We start from the raw sequence: 17051 nt of genomic DNA on the forward strand, positions 1-17051 counted from the left end.
TGTGTCAGTGTCATACTTGTGATACGATGCCTCCCCTACAGTAATTTAAACCTTCTCCATCATGTGGCCTGGCATGGATTCACATGCTCATGAAGAATGATTACACAGCAGTACACATACACAACCACGCAAGGTGGCAAGGCTTTACAATAGCAATAAACTCCCACCTCTGGAACAGAATCAATTCTAACAAATAGGTTGCGTAGCACCACTTGGCCGACTGTCGACGCAGTAGAACCTTGTGAAGACGTGCGTGGACCTCGACATCGCAGCCATGCCGATGTCGAGCAGGGCACACCAGAGAGAAACACTGTTGTTGCTGCAATGGCTCTGGTGGAGTGGGCTCTCGGCCGGCCTGGCAGTGGCCTGCTAGCCAGTCGATGACGGTGCATGATGCAGGCTAAAAGCCACCTGGAGATGGAAGACTTCGGCAAGGCCTTTCCTTGATTTACAGGTCCAAAGTTGACGAACAGCTGGCGAAGTTTACCAAAATGTCTTTGTACGTGCCATGTAGAACTTCAAGGCATGAGCAAGGGCCTTTCCGCCGGCGATGACAGATTCGGGAAGAAGACGGGTAACACCAAAGGTTTGTTGAGGTGGAATTCCGACATCACCTTTGTCATAAAGGTTGGGTGTGTACGCAGTACCACCTTCGAAGCATGGAAAGACAAGCAAGGCTATCTCCCCGACTGGCCTGGCTGAGGTGATAGCCACGAGGAAAGCCATCTTCCACAAGAGAAACTTGAGCGTGGCCTCATTCATAGGTTCGAAGGGCCCTCCCATGATTTAGTCAGCACAACATTGAGCTCCCAAGCCAGGGGCCTTCACCACTGGGAACGTCCGGCAGAGTCCCATGAGGAACTCTGTGACGAGTCAGACCGCAGAAAAGGTCTGCTCGGAGACCTGGTGTACCTGGATATGGCAGCGAGATGCACCTTGATAGAGGCGTGAACCAGCCCCGTTTTGGCCAAGGAAAGCAAGTATGGTAAAAGTTGCTGAGCCGTGACATGCAGAGCGTTAATCTTCTGAGTCCGGCACCACACAGAGATGCGTTTCCATTTATGTCCATAGCACTTCAACGTTGACTAGGCTCTGGCCCTGGCCAGTATGTCTTTACATTCGGTGGTTAAAGCATAACCCCAAACTCTAGGGTTGCAGGAGCCATGCCTCCAGGTTCAGGGAATCCGGGTCCTGATGCAGAACCGCCACCCCCCTTCACTGGCGAGAAGGTGTGGGGACAGCACCACTGACAAACATAGTAAATCCGGATACCAGATTTGCCTCAGCCACGCCAGGGTTGTGTGAGGAGTGGGAATGGCGGGAAGGCATACAGGAATCGGCCCTCCCAAAGGAACAAGAACACGTCCCCCATGCTACTCGGTTGAGGGACCCTGCTGGCGAAACTGCCACTTGGTGCTCAACGCCGTTGCGATAAGATCGATTTGGGGTTGGCCCCATTTGCCGAACAGAAAATCCACCTGGTCCTGGCGAAGTTCCCACTCATGGCAAGAACACAGTTCCTTGCTGAGCGAGTCCGTGATGGTGTTCTTGGCTTCTGCTAGGTGAAACGGAATGAGGGACATGTTTTAATGAATGGCCTGGGCCTCCTTGGAAAGCGCCGAAGAGCGGGTTCCCCCCCAAAGTTTCCGGAAGTAGAACATGGTGGCGATGTGGTCTATGAAGAGCCTCACCACCTTGCCTTTCAACAATGGGAAAACAGACTTAAGGGCCCACAATACAGCCCGAAGTTCCAGGATGTTGATATGAGGGTCCCTCTCCTCCAGTTGAGGGAGGCTTCTGGCGTGCAACGGTCAGGTGTGGGCTCTCCATTCCTCTAGAGAGGCATCCATGGCGAGTCTCCTGGTCAGAAGGAACCTGAAACGGAGCTCCCTGGATGAGATGTGGCTGTACACCCCACCATGGAATCGCTTGACCGAACTCCTCATTGAGCGAGCTCTTGTCTGCAAAATTACGCCGACACCTGCATCCACTTTGCGTTCCAGGAACTCCTGCAGAGGTCTCATGTGAAGTCTGCACAGGCGAATGAGGCTGATGCAGGAGGACATCATACCCACCAGTGACTACCGACGACAAGCGCTGTACCTTGCCCTGTATGGCTCTCACCCTCTGCTCCGAGGGCAATGCTAAACACCTCACTGTGTTGAGTCGGGCACCTAGAAACAGCACGTCCTGAGATGGCGTCAAGCAAGACTTTGGATCATTTACGGAGAACCCCAACTCAGTCAAGCAGATGTACGGTCTTTGATGTGTGTTCGCCCACCAGAGCGCGTGAGCGGGACGCACCAGTCAGTCGTCCAGGTAGGGGTACAAGTGGATGTCTTGTAGATGAAGATGTGCCGCTACTGGGGCCAGGCAATTTGTGAACACCCTGGGGGCCGATTTAAGGCCGAAAAAGTGTAGCCCTGAAATATAAGGCTGACTTTGAACTACGAACCGTAGGAACTTGCAGTGTTTCTTGTGAATGTGTAAGTAGGCGTCCTCCAGATCAAACTATGTCAGAAAATCCCCTTGCTGCAGCTGGCTGAGCATGTGTTGCAACGTGACCATCTAGAACTTTTGGGACTTCAAGAACTTGTTGAGACGACTAAGATCAAAGATCGGCCTCCACCCCCCTGTTTTCTTTCAAACCAGAAAGTATCTGTAGTATACTCCAGAGTCCCGCAGATGCTGGGGGACGGGTTCTATTGCCCCTTTCAGTAACATGGGCCGCACCTCCAGCAGAAGCGGTGTTCCGTGTTGTTCTGGTCACTGAATCGGCTGGATACGGGGACACCTGCAAGCTGCCAACTCTAAGGTGTGCCCCTGTCCGAGAGCATCCAGCACCCATCTGTCTGTGGTGATCTTCTCCCATGTGCCGACAAACTTTGCCAGCCGGCCTCCCACCGGAGTGTCTCGGTGGGGGCCTAAGGCCACGGCCGGTTCTGGCCTGTTTGGGGGTCAGAGCTCTGCCCTGTGGGCGGCACCACCACTGTCCTGTGCTTCCTTGAGAGCAACCCCTGTACGCCTCTTGAGAGGAGGAGCGTGGAGGCTGTCGGGACAGCGTATTATATCCTTTGGAGGATCTTCCTGGGTTTTCCACTGGAAGAGCGAAAGGATGACGTCTGTTGCTGCTGCTAAATTCCTAAGAAGTGTGCTGTCATCGTGTCGGTCTTTATCGCTTGCAAAGACTTGCCTACTGCCTTTGCGAAGAGGTTTTTCACTCCGAATGGCAGATCCAGTACCTTCGTCTCAATGTCCTCCAGATGGACGTTAGTTGCCTTCAACCAACCTTGACGACGCAGGGACACCCCGTTCCCCATCTGGTGGAATCCTTTGTCCGCGATGTCCACCGCCACCGTGCTGGCGTGATCCGAGGCCACTTCCCCTTCCTGAAACAGTTCCAGTGCTCGACCTTCTGGTCTTCGGGCAGGAAGTCCAGAATAGGATCCAACTTGAACCATAGTTCCCAGTCATATCGGGACAAGATGGCGAGGGCGTTAGATGCTTTGATGGTAGAGACTGTCATATACATTATTCTCTTGCCCATTGAATCCAGCTTCTTCCCCTCCATGTCCGGAGGTACCATGGCTGCCAGCGACGAGTTCACTGAGCGCTTCCTGGCTGCTGCCAAGACCACAGGCTCGGGCGAGGGCTCAGACCTTAAGCACATGGGGGCTGAATCTGGGACCATGTACTTCTTTTCCAGCTTGTCCCGCTTGGTTGGGGCCGTACTCTAGTTTTGCATTAGCGCCAGGCCTAACTCCCAGATGTCATGCAGTAAGGGAACAGACATGATTGCCTTTCTTCGACTCGTGCCGTTGGTATAAGAAGCCTTCTTTCTTGGTCTCCTCGGGGGTTAACTGAAACAGTTCTGAAGCCTGTGGTATGGCGGAATGAAAGCTTCCAACTTCGTTGGGTGGGGAAGCCCTACGGGGCTCGTGCCAGTGCAGAGTTTCCCCATCGCCCGCGATGAAGTCGTCGTCCTCATCCGTGCCCGTGGTAGCTGTGTCCGTGCCCATGTCTGTGTGCGGACCAGGGCACTGGGTGGGGTGTTTTTGCAATGAGGTGATGGTGGAGGAGTCGAACGATGGTGGGGACCAGCGCCCCCTTTGGCCTTTCTCTTTCTCTGGGTGAGCTTAGCCTCTGGGGCTCCTGCTTGTCTCGTGAAGGCCTAGGTCCTGGAGGCATCCTCTGCTGGATTTCGGTGACCAGTCTGTGCAGGGTCTATATCCACCAACACGTCCCTAGGTCTAGCGGTGAACGGAGCCAGCTGAGTAGGGTCTGGGCTGATGCGCCTCCTCTTGCGAGCAGGAGACCCAGCGTGATCCGTGTAGCAATCATCCTGCAGATCATTGTCCTTGTTGGTACTCGAGTAGATTTGCTCCGATCTGTCTGGGACAGCCCCTTGGTCCACGTACCGCAGGAGCTCCACCAGGGGGACCGCCTCTCTCTCCTTCTCAGTAGGCTACTGGGTCTGTGTGGTCGCCGGGTCCTTCGCTGACCCCGGAGTGGGCGCCGCCTTCGTCGCTGCTTCCGCATGCCGCATCTCACCTCGGGTTAAGGGCACCCATGGAGTGGCCGTCACCACCTTCGCGGACCCACTCTCTTTCAGTGTTATCGCAGCGGTCGTCGTTGACTTCGTCAGCGATGAGCTTGTTACCGCTTTTGTCGACGGTGCCGTCGTCGACTCTGTTGACCTGGCATGCTTCGAAGTCTTCACCAGCTTCGACGAGTCCTCTCTGGACCTGTCCTCCGTAGGCTTATCTACGGACACACCAAGTTTTTCCAGGTTTCTGGACTTCCTTTTGAAGAAGATCCCTTTGATTATAGGCTCACCATCGAGGCCGATTGTGATCACCTTTTGCCCAACTCGGGACCCGCATCAGTAGCAAACCCAGCGGCGATAGAGTCACAGACCTTGGCCTTCTCTTGGACTCCTGCAAGTGGGTCCTCAAAGGATCTCTACCTCTAACCAGAGGGAGTTTGCTCCTCAGACCGGCCAGTCCTAGGTGAGGCTTGACTCTGCCCCGCGGCTGAGTCGGTGGCCTTGCTTGACTTGAGCCACGCTGACAGTATGCTGTAGCAGTCCTTTTTGGTTTCCTTAGAGAAACCACGGCACACCTTGCATACCTCCTCATCGTGGTACAGATGCAGGCAATATAAGCATTTATGCTGCCAATCTGCCACAAAGATGTTCCTTGATCCACTCTTCACGCAGTTTTTGAAGAGGCTTCGACATTCCTTTTTCTCTTCACTCATGTTGAAATACAAGGACGGGCCCTCTCGAAACTTCTATAACGATCTGGCAGTGGATGAAGATATTTGCCAATAGCAGATCCCCGCTGCCAGCCTCTGTCCTTCGTCAAATAACTATTTTGGTTAAAAATCTGAAAAACCCCCAAATTAGATCGGAGAGCAATTTGAGGACTCCAACACTGAAGCATGGGGTAAAAATCTGAAGATGGCCACCACGGTGGAGCTTGGGGAGAGGACCGTCATTGGATGGGGCAGTATGACCCAGAGGTTTAGATGGTTTAGAGGAGAAGAACAAGTTACTTCTTACCTTTTAACGTTCTTTCGACGGGATGTTCCTCCGACGTATTCCTCATCTTAGATATCTCCTTCCAGCTCTGCTGGCCTCGGAAAAATGTTCTCTCTAGAGGGCGCTGTGCGTCGACGTCCTTCGAGTCGATGTCCCTCGACAGCCGCCGTATAGACGCCGACGTCATCTTGACTGGAGGAGGAATCCAAATTGTAAAATCGTGTAAAGGTATGGACAGACGACCATGTAGCGGCCGCACAGATGTCTTTAACCTGCACACCTCTTTTGAGGGCCGATGAAGCTGCAATACCTCTGGTCGAATGAGCCCTAAGGTTTTGAGGGGGCTCTTTTCCTGCCAATTTATAACATTCCAGAATGGCTAGGATAATCCATCTGGAAATGGTCTGCTTAGTTATTGGTAACCCCAGCTTGTGACCTGTGTAACCTACAAACAGCTGGTCTGCCTGTCTTATCCTGGCTAGTCTACTGATGTAAAAACTTAAAGCCCTTCTAGGGTCTAGCCTGTGTAACCTCTCTTCCTCTTTCCCAGGGTGAGGAGGAGGATAGAAAGATGGTAGGGTAATCTTCTGAGTGATATGGAATTCAGAAACCACCTTTGGGAGGAAATTAGGCTTCACTTGCAGGACAACTTTGTCTTTGTGAAAGATAGTGTGAGGGGGTTTACAAGAAAAAGCTTGTAATTCGCTCACCCTTCTAGCAGATGTAAGTGCTATTAATAAAACAGTTTTAAGGGTAAGGAATCTTAACGAACAAGAATGGAGTGGTTCGAAAGGTGTGCCCATCAGGAAAGTTAGGACTAAATTTAAATCCCATAGGGGAACCTGGAATGGTTTTGGGGGATAAACAATGGTTAACCCCTTAAGAAATTGTATTACCAAGGGTAACTTGAAATAGGATGGTTCTTCCACAGTGCGCTTAAAGATGGATAGCGCTGCGAGATAGCCCTTAATGGTGCCAACTTGAAGGCCTGAATTTGCCAAATATAGTAGGAAGGACAAAACCATTGGTGTACCACATGAAAAAGGGTCGATATTCTGTTCTCTACTCCAGCTGCAAAATCTGTTCCAATGGCAGTGGTATAAAGACTTTGTTGCTGGCCTCCTTGCCGAAAGCAACACCTCCATAACATCATCAGGGAGGTCCCAATCCTTGTACCTCAGCCTTTCAGAAGCCAAGCGTGAAGGTTGAGGGTTTTGATGTCTGGATGGAGATCCTGACCTCCCTTCTGTGAGAGTAGGTTCTCTCTGAGTGGAAGTCGAATTGGAGGGCAGATGGACAAGTCTAGAAGGTCCGGGTACCACGTTCTCCTGGCCCAATCCGGGGCAATTAGGATCATGGTTCTCCGGAATCTTCTCAACCTCCTGATCATTTGAGGAATGACAGGGACCGGTGGGAACGCATACAGAAGCGGAAACTCCCAGTCCACCATGAACGCGTCTCCCAGAGCTCCTCTCGAGGGAAATTCCCTTGAGCAGAACAGGTTGCATTTCCTGTTGAGGCTGGTGGCGAACAGATCTACCTGAGGGGTTCCCCAAAGGGCGAAGATCTCTTGAAGGACTTCCTGAGCTAGCTCCCACTCGTGGGAGACTGTGCTCTGCCTGCTCAGAGCGTCCGCTGTCAAGTTCTTCTCTCCGGCTAGGTGAACTGCCGATAGAGAGATTCCTTCTTGGATTGCCCAAAACCAGAGCTGCATCGCCTCTCTGCACAGGGGTAGTGATCCTACGCCTCCTCTTTTGTTGAGGTAATGCATGGCCACCGTGTTGTCCGTCATTATCAGGACGTTCTTCCCTTGTACAGCTGGCAGGAACGCCTTCAGCGCAAGTCTGATGGCTCTCAGCTCTAACAGGTTGATATGTAGTCTGGACTCCGATGGAGACCAACGACCGCTGATGGTCAAGTCGTTGGCGTGGGCTCCCCACCCCGTGAGTGAGGCATCCGTGACTACTGTTATCTCCGGCCAGGGTTGCCAAAACTGTTCTCCTTTCAGAATGTTCTCCTGACAGGCCCACCACTGAAGGTCTCGAGCTACTCTGTCGGGAACCTGAAGAAGGTCTGTCATTCTCCCTGAGAATTGTGACCACTGAGTCCTCAGTGCCCACTGGAGGGATCTCATTCTAAGGCGAGCCTCTGGCACTAGGAAAATGCAGGATGCCATGAGGCCTAGCAACCTCAAAAAGTCGAAGGCTGGGAGACCTTGGGCATGTTGGAACTTGGTAACCATCTGTAGAATATCTTGAGCCCTCACCTCTGGTGGCGAGGCTTTTCCCAGGGAAGTGTCCAGGATTGCTCCTATGAACTGGAGTCTCTGCGATGGTATCATTTGTGACTTCTTTAAATTGAGGGAGAAGCCCAGTCTGTGAAGGGAGTGGCACACGTGATTTAGCTGGATCTGAGCTTGTTCCGAAGAAACAGCCCTGATCAACCAATCGTCCACGTAGGGGTAGACGTGAATCCCTTCCCTCCTTAGACTTGCCGACACTACCGACATTAACTTGGTGAAGACCCTCGGGGCGGAGGTCAGCCCAAATGGCAGCACTCGAAATTGATATTGAGAGTTGCCAATTGCGAACCTCAGGTATTTCCTGTCTTTGAGATGGATAGGCACATGGAAATAAGCGTCCTGAAGGTCCAGAGATACCAACCAGTTCTGGAACTGAAGGGCCTGGAGGATCTGAGAAAGAGTGACCATCTTGAATTTGTCTTTCCTGAGGAATTTGTTCAATTCTCGCAAGTCCAAGATGGGTCTCAGTCCTCCGTCTTTCTTCGGAATGAGAAAGTAAGGGGAGTACCAGCCCTTGTTCCTCTGCGCTACAGGTACCGGTTCTATGTCACCTTTCTCTAGCAGGTCTAAAATTTCCTGCAAGAGGAGCAGATCTGGAGCTTTCTGAGAGCTGATCCCCGGTGGATGACTCTGAGGTATGCGTAGGAGAGGCAGGCAGTAACCTTGGGCAACTGTTTCCAATGCCCAAGCATCTGACGTGATAGCCTGCCATTCCGCCAGATGTTGAGTTAACCTCCCTCCTACAGGTGTCCTGTGAGGGAAGTCCTCAGAGTGGTTGAGCGAATCTCCTGGTTGTTGTACTTGCCGCCATTGCTCTGCTGATACTGTCAGCCGAATCAATGCCCGTCTGGAGGGATTCGCACATAGCGTCTTTACCGTCCTGTATAACATTCAGGAACGCATCCCTTTCTTCTCCCTCCGCGATGCAGCCAGCCGCTGTAGAAGCACACTCCCAAAGTGTATGGCTGAATCTAGCAAGGGTGCAAGTAGCATTAACAGATTTTAACGCCATGCTACATGCTGAAAAGACTATTTGCCATAGCATCATATTTTTTATCGTCCCTGTCCTGTGGGACGGTAGGATAAGCCGTCTTGACATCGGTAGAGGATGCTGCCTGTACCACCAGACTTTCTGGGGATGGGTGTTTAGACAAAAACTCTGGGTCTGTAGAGGATACCCTGTACTTTGTAGACAGTTTTTTATTTACTGCTGGTACGACATCTGGGGTTTCCCAGTTTGTCATGATCTTCCTCTGAAGAGCTTTATGAAAAGGCACCACAGGATCCTCCTGTGGGCCTTTGTCAAGAATATCCGTGAGGACATCTTGTTGGAAAGATTGTGAAGGTGCATACCACCCCATAAACTCTGTGATCCTGGACATTAAGGCTCTATAGGGGATTTCAGCATGTTCCCCCGGGTCTGTCCTAGCAAACTCCACCTCAGGGGAGGTGTCTAACCCACTTGCCTCATGTAAGGAATCATGAAGATCCTTTAACCTGCGTTCTTCAGAGGAAAATTCCTCTCTAATTGGGGCTACAGGTCCCTGCAACTCAAATGTGTCTTCCTGTTCAGACAATTCACCCTCTTCCAATATTGAGGACATAGTTCTCAATTGTTCTGAACTCAAAGGGTGTAAACCCCATTTCCAAGGCCGAGGGTGCCGAACTTGTCATAATCGGCCTCGAAAACGTCGATGTCGTCGACGCCGACGTCGAAGGCTTCGAGCGTGGCGTCGAAAACAAAGGCAGAGGCCTCGAAGACCTCGACAGAATGGGGATTCTACTCAACAATCTCGAAGCCATCGACGTCGAGGACCTGGGGATAGACACTGGGTGTGTCGTAACCGTGACTTTTCTTGGCGTCGACACCGGTGTCGAAGCTGGTGTCGAGTCGACAGACTCGTGTGTCGAAGGTCCCTTCGACAACGGCGTCGAAGACATCGACCTCGACGGCGTCAACGGAACCTTCGAGGAAGGTTTGGAGGTCATAGTCCTGCTCGAGGGCTTGTGACGCGCTTGAGAGGTTTCCTTCGCCGGGTACTGTGACTCGCGGCGTTTTTGACCTTCGTGTCTTTCGACCAGAGCATCGCTCTCGGCAGTCTTCGAGGGGGTCGAGGCCGCTTTCTCGAAGACGCTCATCATATTTTTGCGGAATTCCTCCCATTCAGCCCGGGAACTATGTTTCGTGGGGCACGGGATTCTCTTTGGCGAAACAGAGGCAGAGGAAGACGGAGAAGAGGATCTTCGACGTCTCCTCTTTGAGTGCTTCGATCTCGAGGAGTGATGAGACCCACTCCGAGATCTGGAGCGCGAATGGTGACGAGGAGACGAATGTCTCGACTTCGTCGACGAAGAAGAAGCTTTAAAAGTCTTACCTTTCTCCAGCTTCCCCCTACGCTCCTTCAGGGCCTTAGCTGTCATGGACATAGAGTCCTCGCACTCCGAACAATGGTGTTCAGCTCCCAAACACCACAGACAAACTCTGTGAGGGTCAGTCAGCGACATCTTTTTCCCACAATCTCGGCATTTTTTGAAGCCGGATCGAGGAGTTGTCGGTTCCAACGAAGAAGCCATCGAGTACGGATCGAATAACTCGAGGTAAATAGGTTTAACTTGACAAAACTGAGCAACGGTATTCCGAGGCACTGAGTACGCGCGGAAAAACGGAACTGAGCAACAGGCGCTGCGCGCAGCCTTTATAGCCAGGATGACGTCGGCGTTGATACGGCGGCTGTCGAGGGACATCGACTCGAAGGACGTCGACACGCAGCGCCCTCTAGAAAGAAAAATTTTCCAAGGCCAGCAGAGCTGGAAGGAGATATCTAAGATGAGGAATACGTCGGAGGACACAATCCCTTCGAAATACAGTTTTAAAGTAAAACTGGTTTTTCTTTTACCGAGGATTCCCAGCCCGATGACAGGGACTATTCAGGAGCAAGTGAATCCATGCCAGACCCCATGGCATACATGTGTGATGTGAATTTACTGGTAACACAGTGAAGGGGTTACATCTGGTTATGGATCTGAGTCTGCGCTAGTTGGTGTGGTGGATAATGTATCGATATAAATGGACACAGGATGTATTTCACAAAGTATCCTTTGGACCCAGCAGCTTTTGTTGACACCATTGACCACAGGTGGTTGTTACCCATCTTGGGACTTGGCAGGGATTGGGGGAACTCATTGTAAGAGCCTTTCTTTGATACCGTCTCCCTGATGAGCCCTGTCCCTACTGGGTGATATTATCTGGAGGCTTGGCCTGCTGTGCTATTAGTAGGTTGATAAACCACACAGCTGGGTTTCCTTTCACAAAAGCCCCATGAGGACACTGGAGCCCCTCTCAAGAGGTATGAATAATGTTGCTAACTGGATGAAGGCAATACTGCCAAATGGCCAGGGGTTATGTGACCTGGCACAGGGTAATGTCATGCTCCCTGACCTTCTTAATGAAGCATGAAACCATATTATCGTGTTTGACGAAAGATTTAACTTGAAAGCACATGTTGCCACAGTGGTTAATGAATGTATTATTCCAGAAGTGTCAGGGGCTCAATTCCATTCATGCCAGATCTGAAACCACTTGTTGATGCCTTTGTCTCAACGCATTTGGCCTGTGCGAATGTGCTCCATGTAACCTCATAGAAATGTCATCTGATGCAGGTTGAAGTGGCTCAAATTCAGCAACATGATTAGTCCTGTAAACATATTGCCAAAATCTTGAGTGGGGGGAATCAATCTAGTGAGCTCAATTCTACAGGTTGGATTGCTCTGCCTTCTGGACTAAAAGCCACACAACCGTTGTCTTGTTCTTGGCGTGATGTAAAATAAACATTTTCCTTTTGGTTTTGATATTGGGTGTTAGAGTATTCGTTTTTGAGAGTTTTAATACTGTCCACTGTTTTGTTACTTTCTTAAAGGAGGGCTTTTAAAAAAATGAAATAATCTGGTTTGATTCGATGTCAACTGTGCCTAAATTAACAGTGCTGCGTATAATTATATCACGACCCAACAGATACTGTAGCGTGGCATTTGTAATCACGATCATCTCAAAAGTGCAACAATAGATACAGAAATATGCAGAATCCTAATATGCAGTACATTAAACTAAAACAACATTAACATTGGGACGCTGTTCCTAAATAGAATCATTTGATGCCATTAAGGGTCAGTGGACATGTGTGCCAAATGCCTCCTAGCAGTTTAAATAATTCCCTTAAAAATCATGAACGTTAGGAAGAAGATCTAGAGCAGATAAGTCACTGAACAGTCAAGAATTTTCAAATGAAATGCTGAAACTATATCCAATTTGATTAACGATTAACAAAGAATTAAGAAATTGCAGCGATTTCTATATATAAAACTGAAATCAGAAAATACAAAATGGGGACAGATGAAAAACATAAAAAGAAATATACTGCTGATGAATGCACCTTTTTCTGCTTGCTCAATGATTTGCCTCACTGCTTTCTTCAAACTGTTGGCCCGGAGCATTAATTGTTCCCTGGGTTTGAAGACTTTTTGGGAGGAAGACTTGGCAACGCTCTCTGGTAAATGTTCCTTGTTTTCAGACAGAGACTCTTCGCTTGAAAACTCCTCAACTTCTTCCTCTACAATGGGGGGTGTAGACCGGGGCAAAATGGGAGCTGCCTGTGCTTCAGTGTGTAGAGCTTGGAGCAATAGATCTAGCTTTTCGTTAAGTGCTGAACACTGAAATAGAAAGCACAAGGGCATCAAAATATATATTGCACTACAGCAGATACATATGTATTTAAAAAGCAATACCCACTAAAGTCAAAGAACCCAAGTTGCTGCTTAGAGAATAGCTATGTCAATCCTGAAACATTTTCCTCAAAGCTTATTGCAGATTAGGGATACAAATTCTACAGTTGCTATTCATATGTTGGTGTTGTGGACAGAAATGTGTGTTGCCATTACAGTTTTAATTTACAAAATGTGAGAGAACATTATGGGAATAATATGTTGAATAGTCTGTCATGAAGACTGGAATATATGACTGTACTGTATTTTTCAAGCAAAGTGTCAATATAGCATGCATTTGGAGGAATGCTATATTTTTCATTGCATCAGCAAAAATACCAGACAGTTCATCCTAATGAAAATAGTATTCAGATGAACAAGCATTTGTAGCACACTCGAGCAAACCACCGAGCAAGTGGACACGTTTCCAAGACACCTGTGGGGCTTTCAAGCCATAACTTCACATATCATTTTTACACCTGCACACATTTAAAGAAAATAAAAGGGCATACCTTTAACAAAATCTTCTATGTTCAAAATGGGAGAGTTCTACATTCAGAGCAAAGGCTATTAATAAACTTGAGAGCATAAACAATGTTTTGCAGAGTTACAGTCAGCGCAGTCAGGTGCTGACCTCTTGGGTTTTCTCCCCTGACATTTGGCAACTTTGTTTCCACACTTCAAAGGGAGGAGTCAACTTAAAAAACCCTAGCTTACTGCGGAGTGGCGCAAAGTTGTAGGCAGCGTAGTACACATAGACTCTCAGGCACATTGGTGCTCAGTCCGTGTGCCATTTCGCTCAGTGGACTAGTTTGGATTTGGTTGTGTAGACTACAATTAATTGTGCCTTCGAGCTCCCAACATTAACTGTATTCGTGTATCGGAGGCTGTTTCAGATGGGCTGGAGTGAAATGGAACTCAACAAACTGGTGTTTCTTACTTCCTTGTTCAGCATTGAGTTTTTTTTTCTGTTTGTTTTTTTTATTGGTGAGGCGAGTTCACCTGCTTAGTCAGTGTGTGGAGTAATTATAGGTTACTCACCGTAGTGACTAACGTACTCTTAGTCCTCAGTCCCCTTTCCTCCATACTGCATGTGCGTCCATTGCTAAGGACGGGAGACAGAGCCTTTTTCACCAGAAACAACCTTCTTCCCCTCTAAATTTAGAGGCGTGCAGGGGTGCGGCCCTGGCATCATGCGTTATCCTGACTCCGTCCACCGGCGTCACACCTCAGTCCTCACTGACGCATCAACAATATTTAACATTGTCTAATGACATCAGTATTATTAGGGGGGAGGATGGTGGGACGTATGGAGGAAAGGGGACTAAGGACTAAGAGTATGTTATGAATGTAGCGCAAGGATGGAGAGGAAATCCTCCCTAAGTAAATAAGTTCTTTAGAACAGCATGTTCGAAGGCCGCGTCTGACTTAGAGCTGGTGTCCAAACAGTAATGCTTACAGAAAGTGGAAGGGGTGTTCCAGGTGGCCGTCCTGCTTAAGGCTTGCCATGGAACCTGCCGCTGGAATGCAATGGCTGTGGCCTTGGCTCTGACAGCGTGAGCATGTGTATTAGCTGCCAGTGTCTTGTACTGCCCCTCATAGGCCTCTTTGATGGCTGCAACCATCCACTGTGCAATACAAGGCTTGGATTCTTGATACCCAGATCTGGAGCCCCCAAAGGTGACAAGTGCGTCCGACTTACGGAAGCCCTTGGTCCTGTCCAGATAGAATTTCAGAGCGCGCCTGACATCCAGACACTGCAAGACTCTCTGAGCCTCGTCCCTGAAGTCGGCGAAGAACGAAGGTAAGACTATTTCCTCGTTTATATGGAAAGTGGAAGATACCTTAGGTAGGAACGCAGGATGAGTCAGCAGGACCACCTTATCCCTTGGGAAAGTGGTATAGGGTTCTGAGACCACCAGAGCCTGGATCTTGCCGACTCTGCGAGCAGAGGCGAGTCCCACTAGCAAAGCTGTCTTAATGGTGACCAGCCTGATGTCCGCAGACACCAATGGCTCGAAGGGTCTGTGTGCCATGGCACCCAACACCACATTGAGGTCCCACACAGGGTGTGGCCTGCTGATGGGTGGATAGAGCCTGGACAAGCCCAACAGATGTTTCTTGACTATCGGGTAGGAAGAGGAGAAAACCTCCTCCTCCGAGTTTCTGTAGGCCCCTATGGCTGCCAGATAGGTGCGACATCTGTCCACCTGAGTGCGCGAGGTGTGCCGAGAAGGAGAGTACGTCATCTAGTGTGCACGTAAGAGTCTGCCCAATGATGGAACCTAGTCCATTTACTCTTGTATTGGGTCCTGGTAGCCTTTCTCCTGGCGCTCTGAATGATCCCTAAGTTAGCCTGAGAGACGCTCAGGTGCCTGAGGGATACCTGCTCAGGAACCACGCTGCGAGGGCTAACTTCTGTGGTGCTTAGAGGATGACCCTGATCCCCTGCTGGGACAAGATATGGGCCGGCCACCACAGAGCTATCAGAATGATGCTGAGGCGACAAGCTTCCTTTATCTTGCAGATTACCCTGTGGACACAGGGTGTGGGTGGAAGGCATAGGCTGTTGTATCTTCCCACTGAATCTGTAATGCGTCGCCCAGGGAGCCGGGGCCCTGCCAAGACGCGAACTCTGGCATTTTCTGTTCTTCCAGGAGGTAAACAGATCCACCTGAAGGTGCTCCCATCTGCTGGAGACCTCCAGCAGCACCTGGTTGTTCAATTGCCATGCGTAATTGTCTGCTCCCAGTCTGCTGAGCCTGTCCGCTTCCAAGCTGGCCTTCTCCGGGAAGTGGATGGCCGTGAGGTAGTTGTTGTTCTCCAGGGCCCATTCCCACATGCTCACCGCTAGGGTGCACGGCGGAGGGGGATCTGGTACCTCCCTGCTTTTTGACATAGTACATGTTGGTGGAGTTGTCGGTCTGGATAAGGATGGTCTTGCCCCCAATGAGCGGAAGGAAATATCTGAGAGCTAGCCAGATGGCCCTGAGTTTCAGCCATTTGATGTGCGACTCCTGCCGGGTCCAGACTCCATGGACGCTGTGGCTGTCCATAGTGGCTCCCCAGCCTTCTAGGGAGGAGTCTGTAGTGATGGTGGTCTGCGGAGACGGTTGCCAGAAGAGCATGCCCGTCGCAGTTTGCCGTTCCTGGACCACCATGAGACGTCCGAGTAGAGAGAAGGATGTATGCTGATCAGCTTTGCTTGGGAGCCCTTATCCAGATTCCATGAGGCTGCGAAGTGCAGCTGTAACCTCCTCATCCTGAGTCTTGTGTGTGGCACAGCCAGGAGGACCGCTGCCATGATACCCAGGTAGTGTTGGTACCACCAGGCCGAGGTCACTGCTCTGGTAAGGAAGCACGTAGAGGCCATCTTGATGGCTGTAATCTTGTCCTCCGAAGAAAAGACCTTCTCAGAGCTCGTATCCCAGATGAGGCCTGGGAAGGTGAGGCTCTGGGTGGGCTGCAGCTGAGACTTCTTGAGGTTGATAGTAAACCCCAGGTCGTGGAGAGTGTTCATAAGTGTGGAGGAGGTGTGGGACCCCCTCCAGAGATATTGCCCTGACGAGCCAGTCGTCCAGGTACGGGTGGCCATGATGGCCCTGGGCCCTGCCACCACATTCATGAGTCTGGTAAATACCCTGGGGACTGAGTTGAGGCCAAACGGAAGCACCTTCCACTGGAAATGGCCCATGATCCTGAAGCGCAGGAAGGAGCGATGTGGTTGCCAAATCGGGACGTGTAGATAGGCGTCCTTCAGATCAAGGGAGCACATCCAGTCTCCCTCGTTTAGTGTCTACGCAATGAGTGCTGGCGTAACCATCTTGAATTTCTGAAGAGGGATTGAGATGTTGTGGGTGGATAGGTCCAACACAACTCTTAGGCCAGCCTGGTTCTTCTTTTGTATGGTGAAAATCCTGGAATAAAAGCCCAAACCTCTCTGGGAGGCTGGGACTTCTCACACAGCCTGGCTCTTGACGAGCGACCGGATCTCCGCCAACAGAGTTGCCATCCCAATTTGTGGGAGTGGAGGGGAGGGGGGGAAGGAGGAGGAGAAGGACTGTTAGGCGGTACCTGAGGACACTACAGAGAGGATCCAGGAGTCTGCAAAGTTCTGGCGCCAAAATTGCATGTGAAAGGCAAGCTTGACCCCCACTGGAGACACGTGGACCCGAAGGGATGCGTCATGCTTTCTTTCCTTCCGAGGCTGCTGCTCAGGAGGGAGACTGGAAGAAGCCCTTGCTCTTGCACCCCTTCTATTGCTTGCGCCGGTGCTGACTGGGCGAGCAGTCATGTTGTCTCGACCTCTGTTCCTGGAAACCCTGGAACCCGCCAAATGACGGCCCCCTGTCGGAGCGTTGATGCGATTGGGTGAACGCCTTGGGCGTGGCCTTCGTGAGGATAAAGACTTTGCAGTTTGCAAGCTGTTATTCTTTTCATCCAATTCCT

At 50.4% G+C, this 17051-nt stretch overlaps 1 protein-coding gene across 3 annotated transcripts in view; it reads right to left on the reverse strand.

The window, feature by feature from the left end:
- Positions 1-17051, reverse strand: part of DGKH (diacylglycerol kinase eta) — a 1951678-nt gene that overhangs the window by 685809 nt on the left and 1248818 nt on the right. For all 3 annotated transcript variants that reach the window (XM_069640477.1, XM_069640476.1, XM_069640478.1), the window contains one exon: positions 12275-12551. In XM_069640477.1, coding sequence (XP_069496578.1) covers positions 12275-12551 — 277 coding nt within the window. The remainder of the gene's footprint in view (positions 1-12274; positions 12552-17051) is intronic.

The sequence above is a fragment of the Ambystoma mexicanum genome, chromosome 7q (assembly GCF_040938575.1).
Source record: "Ambystoma mexicanum isolate Mex_15411 chromosome 7q, UKY_AmexF1_1, whole genome shotgun sequence".
Lineage (NCBI taxonomy): Eukaryota > Metazoa > Chordata > Amphibia > Caudata > Ambystomatidae > Ambystoma > Ambystoma mexicanum.